Source organism: Amia ocellicauda, chromosome 14, assembly GCF_036373705.1.
Source record: "Amia ocellicauda isolate fAmiCal2 chromosome 14, fAmiCal2.hap1, whole genome shotgun sequence".
NCBI lineage: Eukaryota > Metazoa > Chordata > Actinopteri > Amiiformes > Amiidae > Amia > Amia ocellicauda.
The window spans coordinates 29,497,013-29,518,317 of NC_089863.1; the positions used below are offsets into that span (position 1 = coordinate 29,497,013).

The 21,305-nt window shown below is 39.4% G+C and overlaps 1 protein-coding gene across 2 annotated transcripts in view; it reads right to left on the reverse strand.

Moving 5' to 3' along the window:
* ntrk1 (neurotrophic tyrosine kinase, receptor, type 1) overlaps positions 1-21,305 on the reverse strand; it is a 40,579-nt gene that overhangs the window by 5,330 nt on the left and 13,944 nt on the right. The window contains exons 5-15 of one of the 2 annotated variants that reach the window (XM_066721578.1): positions 20,424-20,578; positions 20,048-20,190; positions 19,688-19,826; positions 12,933-13,259; positions 12,018-12,032; positions 11,174-11,232; positions 9,178-9,280; positions 5,839-5,994; positions 5,239-5,369; positions 4,245-4,417; positions 1,413-1,653 (exon numbers count right to left, since the gene is read on the reverse strand). In XM_066721578.1, the coding sequence (XP_066577675.1) occupies positions 1,413-1,653; positions 4,245-4,417; positions 5,239-5,369; positions 5,839-5,994; positions 9,178-9,280; positions 11,174-11,232; positions 12,018-12,032; positions 12,933-13,259; positions 19,688-19,826; positions 20,048-20,190; positions 20,424-20,578 (1,642 nt within the window). The remainder of the gene's footprint in view (positions 1-1,412; positions 1,654-4,244; positions 4,418-5,238; positions 5,370-5,838; positions 5,995-9,177; positions 9,281-11,173; positions 11,233-12,017; positions 12,033-12,932; positions 13,260-19,687; positions 19,827-20,047; positions 20,191-20,423; positions 20,579-21,305) is intronic. The other variant, XM_066721579.1, reaches the window with a different exon arrangement.

Consider the following 21,305-nt stretch of genomic DNA (forward strand, 5'->3'; position numbering starts at 1 on the left):
ATAAGTATACTAGTGTCATGATTCAGCCATGGATTTTCTTAGTCTTCATATCAAGAGCAGGTCCAGTAAAAACAGTCTAGACAGTAAATTGGAAAATAGTTTTTTCTTAAAAGGTATTTGCATGAAAATTGAGGTAAAGTTGTGATAGAGTCCCACTGTTTATATAGCAAAGTATTTTTTATATATATAAATAAGTAAATAGATTGAATAGAAAGTAGGGTCAATTTGCTTGTGCGCATTAAGCAAAAATACTTTCTGATAAATGTACTAATATGTTGTCTTGACCATTGTGTGAACATGACTTTAGATGGACTGCTGTTGCAATTATAATGGTCTGGGTGAAGTACTGTTTGACACCAGCCATCCATAAAGTTCTATAAGAATATTGCTTTGTGAATAAACAAAATCACGCAATGGGGATAGTCGGGAGCCATGACGAATTCTTGTAAATAAATTGGTGCTAACCCCTTGAGGAATGTGAAAATTAAAAGCCTGATCTCCAAATCAACAGTATGGGTTCTGAGGTGCTACGAAAGTGTGGCGTGTTTATTTACACTGGACTAATACACCACCTCCATCTCCCTCGACCACATCTCCTTGGCTCTCTTTACCCTGAACCAGCCCCTCATAATGCTCAACCATGATTGATGTCCCTTTTCGATGACTATTCATACCTTTCCCTCAAACTATAGGTCCCTCTACCTTTTCCTGTAGTCAAACCAACAGACCTCAGGCTCTCCCTTCCTCTCAGCATTTGTTAAAAAGACCCAAATCAGATTCTAAGATCAGGCTCTGTCTGGATAGGGATCTACCTGGGATGTTTCTGTAGCTAAAAGGCAGCATTCATAAAACTAAATAATATTTTGAACAGTTTTTCCTTTTGCAAAATATATTTTTTTCTGGCTTGTTACATTTGTATAATTTTTTTAAAGGGGAAAAACTACTGTTCCAAATCATTCAGCTTTTGCAAGGTTCAAGTGTATATTGTCAGAAAGAAGATTGATAGCTTGGACAGTATTGATGATCAATTTATGGGATTATTTTATGTGATGTTTTCCTTTTATGTATTCCCCAATCTCAAACCCCAAAACAGTCAAAGCCTGGCCTTGGACAGCTGAAGTCCAGACAGCTCCTCTTTCTACATATGGGAACACATATTAATCACTGATGAAGAAATCAAGTCTTGACTTAAATTAAGGGAACAAAAGGGTTGTCAGGTGTTTGGCCAAAATAAAAATGTCTAAAGGCCTAAATTAACCAAAACCCTCAGCTTTATTAATCAGGAAGAAGTGGTTCTAAGTCTTAAGAAATTTATTATTGTAGGCTTACCTATAACACTTGCTAGACTGAGTCTCTCCAGTCTGACCAAGTAGTTTGTAACTGAAAGAAAATATAATCCAGCTCACACTTACCCTGTAGTAGTCCGTGCTGTAGATGTCTCGGGACATGCCAAAATCCCCAATCTTTACCACCAGCCCCTCTCCCACCAGACAGTTCCTGGTGGCCAGGTCTCTGTGCACAAAGTGAAGGGAGGCCAGGTACACCATTCCTGACGCGATCTGGGCTGCGATCTGTAGCATCTGGGGCAGGGTCAGTTGCCCAAGAGGGGGCACTTTACCCTCATCCAAAATCTTGGCATCTGGTCCATGAGCCCTTATAAAAACAAGAACAACCCCAAATAAATGCAGTGAAAAGGTAGATAGTGTTTGTTCTGTTTAGGTACCTACAGATTCATGTTTTCAGTTCAGTTTGGACAAAGCATGATATGCAATAATATCTACAAGCAATATAATTATGATCATTATGGTCAAATACATTTTGTGGGGTGGCAGAGTCACTACAGTATTTGGAAAGCGTTAATTTTAAACAAACTATTTTGTGCAGACTGTACTAGAATAAGAAAGTTACTATTTACCTGGTGAACACACACTATAACATACATCACTGTGCATTAACCAAATCATACGCACCAGCGTAGGCAAGAGGCATGATCAAGGTACGTACATATTGGAATTGATCGTTTTTTGCACTGAAATTCTGAATTAGATGTAATTGATATAGAAAGGGACTGTATCTATTTTCCCCTGAACTATAGCCTAGTAATCATTTCTATTTCATATTTGCTATTGTTATAATTATTGTTAAACATTTCACATAATAAGCTGAATCTCTAATTTGTCATATCTCTGCTTTTCTAAAGACCAGTCATATACGTGATTCTTAAGTTCAAAGAGAATTTCATAATGATTTTGCTGGGGAGGGCAGGTGGCACTGCTGTTGGAGGTTGGGGGGGGGGGGGGTCGGACAGCTGGAATGGACGGCGCCATTTTCAATCTGTCTGGTAGAAATTGTTCCATGAGTCGATAAATATGCAGTTTGTGAAATTATTTTGCAAGACCGCCCCAGCCTGGACTATTGACATATGGCACAGAGTTAATGGTTGGCATTTGGGCTTTGACTCATCATTGGTGTGTGCGTGTGTGTGTGTGTTGTCTGGATCTCATTGACAGTCCCTCGAGTATTGAAATCCTATCTCTTCATCTCTATCTCTTTTCAATAAGACTCAATCATTCCTTCATCGTATCAACACTGACTGCTTCCTCTGGACAATCTGGAAGGTTACATTGCCCTGAATAAATTGACCCCAACACCTATTGCACTGGATAGATGTATAATGTTTTCTGTTTGTTTGTATTTTTGATTTTGTAATAAAAATATCTTCATCACGTCTAGACTGCGCTGATTCTTGTGATCTCTCAATAAGAAGAAATATCTTAATATTACCCAAGTCAATTCTAGATATCAGTCTAGTTTTAGAGGTCCAATAAAAAACAATAAGAACCCATTATTTAAAATCCCTTTAACCCAAATTGGCTTATTAATCAAAAAGGAATCTAGAATTTACAGTATAATTGTAAATCTCGAAAAACTACTCACTTCTAAATCTTTTGTAGTTATTTTTGTATTACTTTAGAATAAATACATGTTAATTTGTTAATGTTGTTTTTTTCTGACTTCATGTGAATGAAAAGACACAAATTCGCCCGTTTTCTCATTGGAAATAGTTAAATTTCAAAATATCACTGTCCTCGTCACAAAAGCAAAGTTTGTGGGGAATAATACCCATTTTCTATACTTTTGAGGCATAAGCAATTAGGAAATAACACTTACTACCCAGGAACAAAAAATTTACATAGTGTTATTATTATTATTATTATTATTGACAAGATGACTAATGTGTTATTCTATGATGAAACATCTTTAATCTAATTTCACAGCTGAATAAACTTTCACAATGAATAAGTATTTGATTTGACTTTGATTAACACACAGAGTCTTTGGTCTCAATGGGGGGATGCTCAGCACTGGAGCTCTGTGTGCTTTGTTTTAAAGCGACTTCTTCACTTAAATTATGCAGAATCCGCTTCTGTTTCGGTTGTGTTACTCATTGTCATAGATCCATGCCTAAAGACTAATCTATGTCATTAGCCCCCATATGGGATCAGGACCCAGAGCCGAAAACACTTGTCCTATTGTACGTGACTTCAAAAGCTGCTTGCGTTCAGCACTGTTGATTTTGTTGATTTTGGCTGACCTTATGACTGGGTTTATGGTCTTAAAACTTCACTTAGTCATTGAAGCCATTCCAGTGGAGTGGCTCTACAAAACCATTAAACACACCTACAACACACATGTAAAAAGCTTCCATATAGACTGACATTCAAAATAAACAACAATAGTAAATGTTGAAACAGATGGTAGATGTAAATCCTAGACAGGAAACAATCAGAAATGTCATTCTGTTTTCCTTATTGGTAATTCCTGTAAATTAACAAACAAAAGGTTGGTGTTTTGTTGCCTCATTATTAATTTCATTTGGTATCTACAGAAATTCCACCACTATCACTCTTTCCTATTTTCAGAAGCATTAATCTGTTTGTCATAGTTAAGAGCAATGTATCAGTTTCAAAATGACCTCTTATTATCTAGAGATATAAATTTGGCCTGGAAATAAAGATGATGTAATTGACCTGATTCATAGGGACTGACTCCATTCAGAGGTTTAGGTTTTTAATAGCCAGACCAAGGAAGTGTGAAGCATCTAACCACCCTGCTGCCCAGCACAATGAAACAAACAAACAATGCAATTTTTAGGGGGATTATTATCCACTTTTTGTATGACTGGAGTTAGTACAGCGAGGGTCAATAGTCCCCGCAAATAGAGAAAGTCAAGACCAGCGTACCTGAGGAAGCGATTCAGGTCTCCGTGTTTCATGTACTCAAAAACCATGGCCAGCGGCTCTCCGTCGGTGCACACACCATAGAAACGCACAATGTGTTCATGCTGCAGGACTGTCAGCAGCTCCGCTTCTCGCTGGAAGTCCTGCCTGGTGGATGTGTTGGCGTCTTTTAATGTCTGATGCAGAGAGAGAGAGAGAGAGAGAGAGAGGCCAAACATTGAAGCCCATGATATACATAGCTTGAAATACACATCCCCCTCCCAGTTGTAAAAAGTAAAATGTGTTCCTTCAAAAACTAAAATTAAAGATATATATATACAGACAGGTGACAAATTAAAGGAAAAGCCAACATATACTGTCTCGGTAAGGTGTTGGGCACCAGGAGGCGCCAGAATAGCTTCAATGCTCTTGGCACAGATTCTACGAGTCTCTGAACTCTACTGGAGGGATGAAACACTATTCTTCCAAAAGATATTCCCTCATTTGGGGTTTTGATGATGGTGGTGGAGAGTCGGTCCAAAATCTCCCATAGGTGTTCAATTGGGTTGAGATCTGGTGACTGCGAAGGCCACAGCATATGATTCACATCATTTTCATACATATCACACCATTCAGTGAGCCCTCGTGCCTTGTGGATGGGGGCATTGTCATCCCGCAAGAGGCCACTCCCATCAGGATAAAAATGTGTCACCATAGGATAAAGGATAACTTTGTCATGATTTGCAGTGACCCTTCCCTCTAAGGGGACAAGTGGACCCAAACCATGCCAGGAAAATGCCCCCCACAGCATAACAGAGCCTCTGGATCCCCTCACTGTTGGGGTCCAGCAGTCAGGCCTGTACCGTTCTCTTGGTGTCGCCACACATGCACCAGTATATGGTGAAGGATGACTCATCTGACCATGTCACTTCCCGCATCTCTGTAGACCAGTGCCTATGGCGTCCCAATAATGACAGGTGGTTTAGGGGGAGATCAGCCTGGGGAGCCTTGCTCTTACCTTGATGGCCACCAGCATCTTGTCATCGTGGGGGCTGAGGTTGGAGCATTCAGCCAAGTATACCTTCCCGAAAGCCCCCTCTCCCAGCTCCCATTTCAGCACAATATCCCTCCGCTTAATGTACTGCACACCTGCACAAACAACACAAAGAATCCCTTTGCAGCTTCACCTCATTATTTAAACACCAACAGACAGCAGACCAAGTGCTCAGACTAGTGTAACACATGGATGTCTGGATAGCCATGAACAAAATGAAAAAACGGAGTGAAGAAATAGAAAGACAGAGCGATAAACGGTGCAATATGAGTAGCCTTTGTCAAACATTGTTACTGTAGACCAGACAGATAATTTTAAAGACGCACTGTATGTGTACAGAGTGCCAGAGCAAATATACAGACAAAAAGACATATCTAGATAGAGATTGAATTACACAGAACATGTCAGAACATTGATTTAAAGATCTGCATACAAGACCGATGGAGAGTTAAGACTGAGACAGTTTGATTATTGTTTTTTCTAGTAGGAAATGTAGTTCAACAGAGAAGCAATAGAAAAAAAAAACGTGGGCAGGGGACTTCACTTGTAAGATTGAACACTTACACATGTCCTTGTCTTTGACGATGCCACAGAAATACTGGGGGTTCTCGATGAAGCTGGAGAGGCCGGAGTCTTCGGCTGAGGAGGGGGGGCTGGCTCCGAAATTCAAGAAGTGGAGGGAGACCGCCAGGTCATCATCTGTCCCCAGCACTGCTGCCCCTGTAGGGGGAGAGAAGAGGCCTTTAAAGAAGTGCATAAGGCAGAACAGAATGATAGTTTCCCATTTTAATTTGTAAATTTTAAACTATCAAGCTTTTGTATGAATTCGAATCCCTTGACGACACTGTCAAACTCACTGAATATGTATAGTAACAAAGAGCGAGAATTCCCAGACAGCATACTGAGCTTAATTACATTCATTTACGAGAGTTAAGGACCTCTAAGAGTGGAGACCAGCACATCACTGCAATTCAGGCATGGTTTTGAGTGATGAAATGACTCAGGATTAGAGATTCCTTGGCATGGGGCGGTTTCAAACGGACACATTTAATGTTGGCAGTAATTAAAGGTGTATTTGATAATTCTGTCAGTCTTTAACAATCAATCATCTGTCAACATGTATGTGGTATAGTGCCCTTTGCAATTAGTTGTCACTGAGAACTTTCACAGATTTAAAACAAAGGCAATTACAATACATTCACTACCACCACAAGAGACTAACCAACAGCCACGGAGAAGAGAAAGACTACATAAGAGAAGAATATAATCTGTGGAAGTCCAAGCCTCGATGGTTTGTCAACTTGAATGGTTTGCTGCTCACTTTGATCACAGATTAAAACCAATAAATACCCCACAGGGTTCTTGGGAGGCTGTTTCCATAGCTTTTCACGCTTTTCAGAGCTTTTTCATGTTGTCACAGATCTAGATGCGAATTACAAAGCTAAACAGAACAATTAGATAAGAATGTGTGGTAAAGTAAAGAGATCATTTTACTGCCAGAAGCTGGGTTTGTTTTCTTGATTTTGAGCTGAAGAGATGATTAATGTTTCATTTTTATTTTGGATTAGGAATTAGGAAGACACTTTTATTGTACCGATTTAGCTTTTACAATTCACTTATAAATCTATGACAAAATGAAAAAAGCAGAGGTTTGACACACAAAGCACAGTGAATTATATTTTATTTTATAAAGTAATTAAAACTCAACAATATATTTTAAAATAAGGCAGGTAAAATATAGTTACCTGCCAAAGAATGGAGTAGTTTTGATGGGGAATTGAAATAAAGCATGGAGTCAAAGAATGGAATGTATTTAGTGTGTTTTATTTTGTATTTTTCATAGGTGCAGCTTATGCTAGGGGTTATATGGGATCTGTGTTCCCCTTCATGAATGTCCCTTTCATATCACATCCAATAAAGCCTTGGCTGCTGCCGCAAAAGAGTATCTTCTTCGAACTTGTCGCTATATTTATTCTTCAAACTGTGATTTTAATCCAATCATCGGTATAGAAGAAGAAATCTGCAGTGGCGAATAAAACAAGGCACCCTATACTGCTGCATGAGGGATTTTTTTTTTAAGTAAGTTACAGACACCACACAGACTCCCCAAGATTGCAACTCAATGGATTAATTGTTTCCACTATGAAAACTGCCAGTCGTATTGCAAATTCAATAGCTCCATGACAAATTCTCATCTCGAGGTGAAGAAGCAACAAGGGTCTGACCTAATTGCACACTGTGCAGGCAATTTTCAGTTAGTACTTGATACATTTAACAAAGACTGAAATTAAACTGAATTTTCTCAAAACTACAAACACAAAACAAAAACCCCACACCGTACTGGCCAAACCTCTATGTTATCTTCCATCTGCATGAACTCTGACTTTAAAATGACACACAAATGGTGGAGAGATCAGTGAAAAACACTATTATAAAATATGCTTTGCAGTATTATCAATCTAAACAGCATGCTTATGAAAGCTGTGTACATTTGGTTAGAGATTATGCTCAAGTGTACAAACAATACAAAAATACCAGAATTTCCAAACTTGGATATTCAGAATTTCGACTGAATTTGCCAGCAGTCAAGAAAGTCTGGTGGTGGAGGTCAGGACACCATGGTGGCCGATTGCTGCACAGTGATGTTGTAAAGCCGAAGTGAGCTCACCTGTGTTCCTTTAATTTGTGCCACAGTTCTGATTGCTCGTTGAAAATTAAGTTTAATAGTGTTGGCACCTTGAAGACAGAGTGTGAGCAATGATTGGAGTCTGGTATATTGAATGGCAGGGCTTTCTACATGGACACACAAGGTGTCACTAGGTGAAGGTTGTGCTTTATGAAGAGACCTGTGTGTAGGGTTAGCATAACCAGTTTAAGGTATCTGAAATGTGTGCGAAAACAGGTGAATAATAATTATATTTTTGTTGAAATAGTCTTTCTTTTGGTGTATAAGCTAATGGTTTGGGATACTGTGTTCACAGAACTAGTTTAATTGTGTAAATGATTGTGAACAACTGTAATTCACATTTGCAACATGATGCAAGCTCAATCACAAAGAAGTAAATTAAGTGTCAGATAGACATATTTGCTGCATTATAATTATGAAAAATAATAATAAATGAGATTATTGCAAATTTCAATAGGAAACAGAAATATCCAAAAACAATGCAACTCTCTGCTCAAAAAAATCTAAAAAAATCCTAATATTGAACTCCCTGATGCGCTTTCAACCACATGTACCAGGTAGAGAGGCTGCCTAAGATAACACAGGAGAGAGAGATGCATTGAGGGAGTGAAACATCAGTGGAGGCCCACTTAAGAGCACTTGAAAAAGACCAAGAAGGAGTTAGTCTCCTCATCAGTCTTCTTTACTCAACTACAGGGTGATATTCTAACATTTGCTTTTAGAATATTAATTAAAAATAAACCTCCCTGTTATTCTCAGCAGCCCCTCTCTCTCTGTGTTGGCTGCCACAGACTTACTTACAGCAGAAGTGGAAATGGAATCGTTCCTCCGGGGGCAAAATGCTGCATCCTCTGCTAGCTCTCTGCTGATTCCCATTTCATTACAGCACAGAATATTTCAACAGGGCCTCCACAGTGCCGAACGCAGTACAAACCTCCACCTTGAGTGCCTGCATCCTTATGACTATTCCTGGGAGGTGAAAATGTCATCGGAGCACCGCCAGGGGACAGGGTGTGTGGAAGCCGACCGGAGGAATGTATAAGCTGAGCCCTCAGTGTGTTACGCTAAACTGCTAGCTTCAAACTGTATGTAGTATGTAGTAACCTTTTGTTTATTTGTTGTTTGTTTGTCTTTTACAGCAGCAGAAACAGCAGACATTTGTGCTGGAAGATTTGAAGACACGACAATGGTATCCAGCTCAGAACATGTACACTCACGATGGATCCCAAATTTGGACTGGCGGCCACATTTGTTCAGGACGACCAGCAGGATGAGAATGAAAGTGCAGGCGAACACAGCTAGCCCCACGGCCACGGACACCTGAACACAGACAGACAGAGGTTTCATTAAATACACAGCAGAAAGCAGCTATTATTTTAAATAATTCAATACCATGTGTAAGTAATTGAAAATATGTGTATACAGATCCAAGAAAGTAACTATTATACACCAATCAGCCATAACATTATGACCACCTGCCTAATATTGTGTAGGTCCCCCTTTTGCCGCCAAAACAGCCCTGACCTGTCGAGGCATGGACTCCACTAGACCTCTGAAGGTGTGATTTGGTATCTGGCACCAAGACATTAGCAGCAGATCCTTTAAGTCCTGTAAGTTGCGAGGTGGGGCCTCCATGGATCAGACTTGTTTGGCCAGCACATCCCACAGATGCTCGATTGGATTGAGATCTGGGGAATTTGGAGGCCAAGTCAACACCTTGAACTCGTGATTCATCAGACCAGGCCACTTTCTTCCATTGCTCCGTGGTCCAGTTCTGATGCTCACATGCCCATTGTAGGCGCTTTCGGCAGTGGACAGGGGTCAGCATGGGCACCCTGACTGGTCTGCGGCTACGCAGCCCCATACGCAACAAACTGCGATGCACTGTGTGTTCTGACACCTTTCTATCAGAACCAGCATTCACTTTTTCAGCAATTTGAGCTACAGTAGCTCGTCTGTTGGATCGGACCACATGGGCCAGCCTTCACTCCCCACGTGCATCAATGAGCCTTAGCCGCCCATGACCCTGTCGCTGGTTCACCGCTTTTCCTTCCTTGGACCACTTTTGATAGGTACTGACCACTGCAGACAGGGAACACCCCACAAGAGCTGTAGTTTTGGAGATGCTCTGACCCAGTCCTCTAGCCATCACAATTTGGCCCTTGTCAAAGTCACTCAGATCCTAACGCTTGCCCATTTTTCCTACTTCTAACACATCAACTTTGAGGACAAAATGTTCAGTTGCTGCCTAATATATCCCACCCAGGTGCCATGATAACGAGATTATCAGTGTTATTCACTTCACCGTAATGTTATGGCTGATCGGTGTATAAAGTAGTTGAAACAGACTGGCATACTGGAGAACTGTTTATGAGGAAGTCAACTGGGACAAATTCACTATTAGTCGATTAATATGTGATTATAACAAACAAGGATGAATGCAAACTAATTTGTCCCACTCTGTTACGAAGAAACCTTTATACCACTCAATTACCTTACGAAGACAGCTCTATTTCAATTGGATTTCATTTGTTCAATTAGTAGTAAAATATTGTAAAAATCTTAAATGTATTATCAAGCTGTTTTCAGAAGGTAGTGTTAGAACTCCTCACTGTTGAACTCTGTTAACTGGTTTTATGACCTGTGTGAAGGAATTTAATAGAACATGTTTAGCATTTTCCTTGGTAGAAACTACATTCATCCACAATGAGTTTGTTAAAAATATAAATCCCCCCTATCTTGAACAATTGCTGCAGCTCCAACATGCTTCTGAAAAGGTCTCTAAAACAACTTCATACCGTCATGTCCATCAGATGGTAAGTGCTTGTTACATTATATTTGCATTACTCAAATATTAATGAATTGTGGTACTGTTTTCTAATACTATAGTAATATCACAAAACAAACCATAAGGATACTGTGACTGGTTAGTAATCAGACTGGTAGCATTGCCAAATTAAATTTGTTTTTGTGAAATACATATTTAAATACTTCAACTATTTGGAAGAATTGGTATTTACAAATACCAAATACAAAAATGTTTGGCCCAAGTCTGGTTAAAACCATAGGACAAATCTTTGGCTATAAAAGGTGTTAGTAATCAAGATTAAAAAAGAGCAACTGAATCTCCCTTACACGGCTAGGAAAATTATGCCATAATTTGGAAGCAATGTAGCTGAAAAACAGAGACCAGCTCCCACTGTCCCAACTCACCCCAAACGTCCTGTTCTCTACATTTTCAGTGACGCCCTCTGGAGACTTGCTGGTGGGGGCTGAAAGGGAAGGGGACGAAGAAATCTTGTTAAGGGGAGAATTCAAAATTGTTTATATTGACAAACCACACAGCAACAACAAAAATGCAGATCCCACAACTTGAACAATGGAAAGCTGCAGGATGTCTTGGATTGCATTCCTTTTGTGTTCTTGTTCATAGTTGGAACATCTATTTTTACAAGGGAGAGGGTGGGATGTATTTTTGGTGGGACAATAAACACAATAAAGGTCTGATTTTCCAAAGTAGGTAAATGACTTATTCATATGTCAATCTGTTTGAATTCAGTTTATTACGTTTTGTAGTTTTTCAAATTAAGATACTTTGATGGGGGCTTCTTGCAACCATTCACAGTGAGAAGATAAACTGTATGTTTCAGTAACTCTAATACACATACATATTGTCCTTACTCCTTACATACAGTTGCAAAAACAGACCCTAACATAGGTACAGTCACAACACAAATGTTTAAAAATACATACATGCATAACTAAATAAATATACAGACAGCACGGGAATCAGTTTTACTCCCAGTCATGAAAGAAACATACAGTAATACAACTACTCTCAGATTAGATGCTTTATTATTGTACCTCATTTGGATGGAATATTTCTTTCACTTTTCAATCAGACAGTTGCATATAAAAAGGAGCGCTCCACACTCTCAGCAGTGCACTCTGATCCTAGATCTTTACATCTGACTATCTGGGATGACTATGGGAGGGGTGTCCAGTGCTTCTTCCAAAAAAACCTAAAACATGCTTTTCTTTTTGCAATCATACTTACTATCATTGAGCATTACTAGAGGTAGAGGCCACCAAGAAGTGAAAGAGAAAGACAATATAAGTTTAAGTAAAAGTAAAGGACAGAAAACAGAGGGTATCAGGAAGCACTTCTAAAGCATTAATAGATGTTATCAGCAATAGGATGCTGACAATTAACCACTGAAAAATATTTTAAAAGGCTTAACAGTAGAAAAATAAACACTGTGTTATAGAATGGTGGTGTTTCCAGCTCAAAAACAGTGGAAAGTTTACAGAAGATATGTCAATTTTTTTCTGGATTCTAACTGGACCAGGCAGTTTTGACAGACATATACAATAACCAATTGAATCCCATGCATGGATGTGTTTAGAAACCCGTGATTGTACCTTAAAATACCGTTTGACCTGGCTGTTAAGGTGGGCACAGCCTACAAACAGTTTCACAATCTGTAAAGCAACGGCAACAGAGCAATTTCATTTATCGTATTTTAGAGTATTGCACGCATAAATAGCAAAATATATTTCTGATTGATGAACATTTTGAACCAAGCTGGAAATCACAGTCTACACTACAGCTACACACTGAAACAGTGATTTTCAGTAATTATGTGATTTTGGTTCACTGAGGCATAATTATGTGTTATCCTTTCAGAGTTTCTTGAATACTGATTGACTCCAGGAAGTATTCCAGTTGATTGGATTGAGTTGCTGGGAGGGTGGAAGGTTGGAAACTCAGAAAATATGCCACCTCCACAACAGAGATTTAAGCCAGCTCTGGAAAGCTATCATTGTGAACTAACACAAGCGTAGTTTAATGATCAATATTCATAACACTAAATTAATTACCAAAAAAACACTGTTTCAGATGAAGAGTGTGAACTGTGCACACACTGTAAGCTCTCCCTCTTCACTGTAAGACTGCTCTGCCCTCCATTACCTGGTATGAGACCCTCCAGATCATCAAACGGGTTGTCCATGAACATGCCGGTTGCCGTGGCGGAATCTGAGCCCAGCCCGTTATCCACGATCAGCGTGTAGTTGCCGTTGTTGAGGTGGGTGGGCTTGTTGAGGGACAGGCAGCCGTGGAGGACTGACCCATCTTCTGCATCGGCGATCAGCTGGGTGAAGGTGAAGCGAGTTTCGGCCAGACTGAAGCCATTGTAAAGCCAACGGATACTCGGGGCCGGGTTCCCATCCACAGCGAAGGGGAAACACCAGTGATGCTGGGACTCAGCATCTTTCAGGAACAGGATCTTGACAGGGACTGTGGGGAGGACACACACTGATTCTTAACAGGCAACCAAACATTTTCAAAATAAAAGGGGATTCATTCGGTTTCTAATGATCAATTAGTTGGCAGATGCTTCAAGCCATAGCGACCTACATGGGTACCTATTTATGCAGCTGGGTTATATAACTGTCATAATCTGGGTAGAGTAACTGGCTCAAGGGTACAACAACAGCACTCGGAATTTGAACCCATAATTCTCCAGTTGTAGGGGGAGTTGATGGGAATTACAGCAATAGCGCTACAACCATTTAGCAAAAAGAGCAGTAAGTGGAAGATGTCAGAAACAGTGTATTTCTCAGTTCTGCTATGACACCTGTGCTTAATGTGGGAAAGATATAGGAAACTAACACACACACACTCTAACACATCCTTTGAAAGGTACAGTGTGCCCTCCAGGTTTTTGCGTGACAAGCTGAGGAAACCACTGAGGGAACCGTCTGGGACCAGATTGTCAGATTTGTACGGCTGGGCAAGCCTGCAATCAAACAGCCCTGAAGGCATGATGCCGAACAATCATGTTACACATTGTTCTTTTGAATAATCTGAGTTAAAGCTATATTTAAACTAATTTTGTGTGTAACCTATATAGCATGCTATCTTTGTCCTTCGTCTTAATAAGGTTAACATCGAGATAATGAGTATATAAAAAAACAGGTGCTTTATAATGAAAAGCTCTCAGCCTCACCCAGATCAACTACGTTGCCCAGAGCCTGAAAGGAGATGTTGCTTGTGAGACATTAGCTACAAAATCATGTGTTTCTGTTCACAAAATCACTTTCACTTAATCTAGTAAAGGGTCACTGGGTCAAACCAGAACAGCAAAGTCCAGTTCAAATATGCAGGCAACAGAATAATTGCACCCCCCCACCCCAAATAAGGAACTCTGATTCCCAAAAGTAGGTCATGGGATCATTTTCTAAAGGCAGCCTATAGCTTTTGGAAAAGAAAGGTCATGCTTCCTGCATTTGCTAGTGACAGTGTTTTGTGTTTTCCTCTGATCAATACTTTCTCTTACTACACTAAACCTGTTGACCTACTATGAATAATGAATTTGCATCTTTGGAGAACATGGAAGCACAGGGGATGAAGCCTAACCTCTCACAAAAAGCTGATCATAGTGCTTTCCTCTCATCACTGGCCATATTTTACACTTATCTACACACTACTGCCCTAAGGTTAATGCGTATGGAGTGCTACAAGGACACATTGAGAATGTATATTGTTTGTATCTGTCCTGTTATGATGCTCAGTTTCCAGTTGAATTATCACACAGAAAAAGCCAACACAGAGGGAGAGAGACAAAGAGGAAGAAAATGAAGAGTGAAAAACAAAAAGGAAGACTAAGAAAAAGAAGATACAGGGAAATAAATAAAAGAACAAAAAACATCAGAAATAGAAATTCTCCATGAGGGAAACAACTTGCATTGTGCACCGTGAGTAGTGCTTTCAAGATTTCTTACTTTCTCTTACATTTCAAGACCCTACTAAATGCAATCTTACAGTATAGCAATAATCACTCGGAGACAGCCCAGGGAAGTGAAGAACGCGTCCCAACTGAAAACAATGGTGAATTACTAAAAGTCAACAATCACAATAGGGGTGGGCAATATAGCCACAGTTACCTATCACGATATAAGTAATTTTATTTCATGGTAATGATATATATCACAATATATCACGTTTTCTTGAAAATCTATTATTAGTTTATATAAAATAACCACATGGTAAAGCCTATTTTTTGGATCCTCCTGTAAATGAAATACCTGGCAAACCGACCATTTTCTCCTTTTATTTAGAATATGTAGTGCAAAGTAACCGCCCAAAACCCCAGCTGAACTGTTTTGTTTAGTACAAAACAGATAATGTAATATTTCTGACCATTTGTGTTGTAATAATATTGAATGTGTTTTAATAGGCTATGCGTTTCCTTAAAGTTAAAAAACTTCTAACTTCTTTCACTAAAATAATAACAGAGAACCTTCTCGGTCCTCCAAATAACCATTATTATTAAAGCATAAGCATTCATGATTTTTTTCATTAGACACTCAACAATGGCTAGATGAAGTTGATGGCCAAAACACTAATCTTGTCCAGTCATTCCGCTCCATTGCACTGATGTTTTTAGTGGCGTTGGTGACACAGACTAGCTGATCTTCCAACAATCCCCATGACTCTAGAGCTTCCTTAAGACCCTTGGCTATAAGCTCTCCCTTATGGTCATTGGGGAAATAGCTAGTCTGTAGGCATCGACTGAACAGTGTCCAGTCTTTGATGAAACTGATTGTCAAGCTCATATGGGGCTCTGTCGTTCAGTCTGTTGTTATTGCATAGTACCTTACCCCGCTAAACTCCGCTATAACTTTAGCCCTACATTCCGCACATAAACGCGGCAACTCGATCTCACTAAAGTACTTGCGGCTTGGCATGAAATACCTCGGGTCAAGGGTTTTGACTAATGATTTAAACCCCGTCTTCTCAACCGTGTAAATCGGGACCATGTCTTTGCATATGTGTATCGTAATGGCACACGTTATCTCCTTCCATCTTGCTGATGTCTTGTCATATGGAGTGCTTCGGGCAAAAGCTTCTTTCAAAGTTTGCGTCTTATGTTTGCTTTTAACACTCGACTTTGATAGTTTTCATTTTTTGGCTCTATCAGTACTGCATCTCATTATTCTTTTCGTGATAGAATAGGCTTGTTGTGTTTGAGTCTATACTTGTTACCGGTCTGCAGCATACTTTGCAAAGTACGGTTTTCTGCTCTATGTCAGATTTTCATACCCAAACCAATTACAAACAACATACGTAGCACCACTCTTTTTTACGAGCTCATCTTGTCTTGGTTGGGCATAGTCCTTTTGCTTAACTGAATGCTGGGAAGAATCTCGGGACGAACGTTCGGTGTCATCCTCCTCCATGTTTGTGCATTTTCATTCCGACGTGCGAATAACGTAAAGTGACGTAAATGTTGCCGTAAAGCAGTTGATTAATGACATAGCAAAAAAATACACGATAGACATTTTTCTTTCGTTTTATGATATATATCGTTCTATCACACAGCCTAAATCACAATATGACTCATGCCTCACACCGGTTTGAAGCACCCCAATTGATCAATGCTTGGCTCCATAGAGTTATATAGTGATCACATCTAATGTTTCTTGGAATAATAATTACAACAACAACCTGGAAACAATGGTAATGTAGACCAGATGAGCAATTGAATCAATGCAGTCATTAGGAGGCAAGACATCTTTCAGCGCAGCTAGTTATCCATCAACAGTCAGAGACCTTTAGATATGATTTATAGCTCATTGCACATCTATTGACTTTTAACTTACGTGATATGGAACCTCCATTTATGAGTTCATTGAATACCTATTAAAGCAATTATTTACGACACTCAAAATCCACAGGTCTGCAAATGCTTTTTCCATAAGGGCTATTAATATCCTTCTTAATGCAGTTAAGGGTTTAACAAACTGCACAATGGGCTGGAACCCAAAATCCCCTCCTTTCTACAGTAACCTCGAGACCTTATCCAATTTAATAGCTGATCCCAGAAAAGTCATATTATTAGAGTGAAACAGGATCCGAGCATCCATTCAATGGAAAATGCAGCCCATTATAATGAAATTAGGCCTGCCGAGAAAATGTGCATCAACACGTGCTGTACAACACTGAAAGGACCTTGACTATGGCCCAATATCTTAACACTGACACACACAGATGAGGAGAGAAAAGATCTGTTCAGATTTTCACTTCAAGGCTTTGCTTACTGAGAAGCTTCAATATAATCCTACATCTGTGTTTAAAGTGGGTGTGTCTGATACTGAGATAATTGACAAATCTGTGATAAAGGTGTTAAAAAAGAAGTAGAAACCCTGGTATACTTCCCGAGAAGGATTTTAACATTCTAAAACATAAGATCAGACATTAAAAGAACAGTATGTTAGAATAATAATAATAATAATAATAATAATAATAATAATAATAACAACAACAATAAAGGAAAAAAAAAAAAAAAAAAACACATTTAGTCAGAATAATACCAATTTACACATTGAAAAGCGAAGTGGAAAAAAAGGAGTTAAGAAGTGCTAACATTGTTAATAAATATTTATTAAGTTAACTATTGATTCATTTTTTAAGAATAATAAGCAATGATACATTCTCTGGAACATTCTCCGGAAGGTAGACATATAATGCAAAGGCAAATGTGTATTCAATTCAAAGTATCTAGTAAAGTATAAATACTATCATATTTATTGAGACAACCCAGAGCCAATATAATTCATTTTACAACTACAGTGAAAACTACAGTAAACTCCACAGTCAACTGTATTACAACTTAATGTACAGTATACTGAAACCCAAGTGAATACAAAGCCACAGATACACTTACAATTACTGACAAATTGTGCATTTTGTCATGAACACGTCAATAGCAAAATCTCACATCCTCGATCCTAAAATGAGTTCCAACAGTATATTTTGCGTTTGCATCCACCCCCAACAAACCCCCTTTCCAGGAAAAAGCAACACAGTGCTTCTGATAACCAACAAAATCCCTTAGACTCATTTCTACCTTTTTAGCTTCAGACTCTCCGGCTGAGGAGGAGAGGTGTGTGATCAAAGCAGGCCTCTCCAGTCTATCTGAGATGTAATTAAGAGGAGAGGGTTAACGAGCTGTGGTGTGGGATGGGAAGCTGGGCGCTAATGGTGATAGATGGAGATTGCCAGGCACTTAGAGAGTTCTGTCTCTCCAATTAAACTGGCCGCAAAAGCAAACTAGAAGGGGGCGAGGTCCATTAGCTCCCCATTTCTAATCAACGGGGTCAGAAGTGACTCATCAGCAACGGGAACATTATGAGCATTTTGTTTTGTTGTTTGTTTTTTTTGGCCCACTTTCGTTCCTGGGCGAGATGTCTTCCTCCCTATCGAAAGCCCTAGAGCCTGCAGTTTAGACTGTGCTGTGCTTTTAGTTACATTCCTGCTGTGGAAAGCTGCTTTCCCCTGGCATTGCTTTTTGTTTAATGATTTTTAAGTAGTGTTGAGACTTGGGCCAATGCTAAAACATGCTACAGAGTTTTGCTGGTCGTAGGCAGTGCATTCCCTACCATTTACTATGTAAAAGCCACATAATAGTCTAGGAAAGCCTATATACCTATACTGTAAGTTATGTCACAAATGCACCAACAATAAGTTGATGTATTATCCTCCCCAGGTGTCTGCCTTCCCCATTTTAAATGAGGAAACTCCAGACTGACACTCCTGTCCACTTCTGAGACAGCTTGTTCAGCTGTGTCTATTGCAGATTTGTAAATGCTGAGTCAATGATTTGTTCGGGATGATATAAGAAAGGGAGAAGAGAAAAGCATCATTAAGTGTGTCTATGTGTAATGAGTTAGGGGGTGCTTAATACTGGGCAGACAAGGGCCCTGTTTATGGGAGTGTCCTCACCATCCTAGCTACGGTCTCACACCATCTTGAGCTCCATTAAAACCAGGACAGCATCAGAATTAGTGGAATTATGTGGAATTAGATTAGGTCCACATACATTTTGCTATGACGTATCAAATTTGCAATTCCATTTAGAGGTTTAATGCTTGGTTTATTGTGCTAGAAGGAAGGTTGGGAGTGGTTGGTTTATACTGTAATTAATTCTATGTTAATTGTGGGTAAAGCTGTTTATTTATTAGATGAGATTATCTATATGTATTTGATTGAAGAGAGTCATATTATTGCATTACATTGAATATATATGAGCTTATCGATGAATACGATGTAACAATATTTATTGTGACATGGTTTATATACACTACATCTATAAAGGTAATAAGCAATCATATAATATGTATTGATTAATACCAACAATCTATAAAAGTATAATTCATTAATTTAATAACTGCTCCTCATGCAATCTTAGTGTTAATACAGCATATATGCTCTAGGAAACCTCAGCTTTGCTGTCCATTGAGTCTAGCATCTTGTTTCTGATGTAACAGCTCTCACTTTTCCTTTTCCTGGAAGACAATACTTTGATAAAGGTTTGTAACTACATTAGCAACACTATTAAATGCTGTTATTCACCAAACAATTATTAATATGATATAGATATCTTATTAGATATAACTATTTGTCTTCTTCTCAGACAGAATCTACAGTACAGGTTCTGTATTTCGCTAGCAATGCAATAATGCAATATTAACTAGTGACAAACAGAACACATCTGTATAAACCAAACAGAAATGTCACCCATAAAAACAATATGCTATGGAAGTAGAATAATTAGGAATCAAATCTGCATCATAATATCTGTATGAAATGCTATTCAGCTGATGTTTAAAGCCCATCTCTCCCACAGATGGGTAAAGTCTTGTCTTACTTTTGGCACTCACATAAGATATCAAGTTGCACGACATCCTCCCCAGGTCCAGCCCTGTTCTCAGCCTGGCAGGTCAGGTTGTAGAGATTATCCCTGTAGGAGACGTTGACCAATTGCAAAACCAGCTCTTGAGTGTAACCACTCCTCCACTCCTAAAGACATAGAGCAAGAAGGGAGAGCTTTACAGTCCAGGAGAGCAGGAGGCCCAAAGCCAGGAGTTCACCTTAAATCGACAAGTCAGGCATAAGAAACATCTAATTTTGACACATGAAGCCTGCCCTTGGGATCTTTTGACCCAGGGTGCCTGGGATATAGAGCTCATCCTTTGCTCAAGGGGAGCCACTGGTTAATAAACCCGGCTGTGTTTGGGTACCTGGAGAGTGAACTGGGACTGCAGGCCCTCTGTGAGCCAGCTTACGGTAGGCATGGGGGTGCCAGACACGTGGCAGGTGAAGGTCAGATTGCCTCCCTCCTTCACTCTCAACTGGGGATAAGTGATCGTCACTTCGGGCACACCTGCAGACCGGAGATGGGAGACATGACTGGAGTTCGTATACGAGGAGCATTATGTTAAAACTGATATAAAAGTATATTTAAAAAATAAAAACCTTTCTCAATTTAAAACAGTATGCATGGTTATCATATGCCATTAGATATACAGTTTTGTCATATTATTAATTGTGACCAATACAGGGCTATTGTCAGCCCCAGTAGACAAATAATTAAATTAAATAATTAATTCCACCTACTGCAGTTCTCCATCACCGCCCCTGCTACTGGGTGGTCGCGACCCTCAGAGTGGCAGCTCAGTGATTGGTTCGAAAGATCTGCCCGTCCTGTAATCTGCCACTGCTGCAGCCAATGGATGTCGCAGGAGCAGAGCAGGGGGTTGTCCTTCAGAACCCTGTGAGAGGGGATTGAAGACAATGACTAGTCATGAGGACAATGAAGGGGGTGTGTCTTAGCAGAAATCCATCAGAAACCATGTGTTTTTTGAGTAGTACATAGGTAGCCTTGATTAGCTGTCCATTATTCCTGCCACCGGTCAGACAGAGCAAGTTGATCAATATTACAGATTAATTCCTGATATTATGATTATGATTATGATTATGATTATTATTATTTATTATTTAATTAGCATACACCTTCATCCAAGGCAAGATACTATTATACAATGTTCTATATAATGTAACACAGTGAGAGTTAGAGTCATAATTCAACATTATTTCCTGGATTGAATGCTATATTTTCTAGTGGTCTGGGACAAGAACTACAAGTCCCATAAGCCTTAGCAGGTGTCGTAGTTCTGCTCGGTCAGCTGACCTTACAATCAAATGACAAAGGGCCAGCTGACACAGTGTAAAAAGGGAGAGGCATGCTCAGGGTATTTGTTCTGGAAACTGCATAGGGGAAAAGACAAGGAGAGCAGCAAGAGAGTAACTCCCCAACAAAAAAAACATCGACATAGTGCTCCGGTGACTATGGAGTCAAATGGTCACCCCTACTTATAAGATCATAATAACATACTACAACTAACACAAGGATCTCCATTTAGTTTATGGTGCAAATATCAGACTTGCTCCACTCTTTGAGTAATTCTGCAGAAAGTGGTTTAAATTCAGACTATTGCC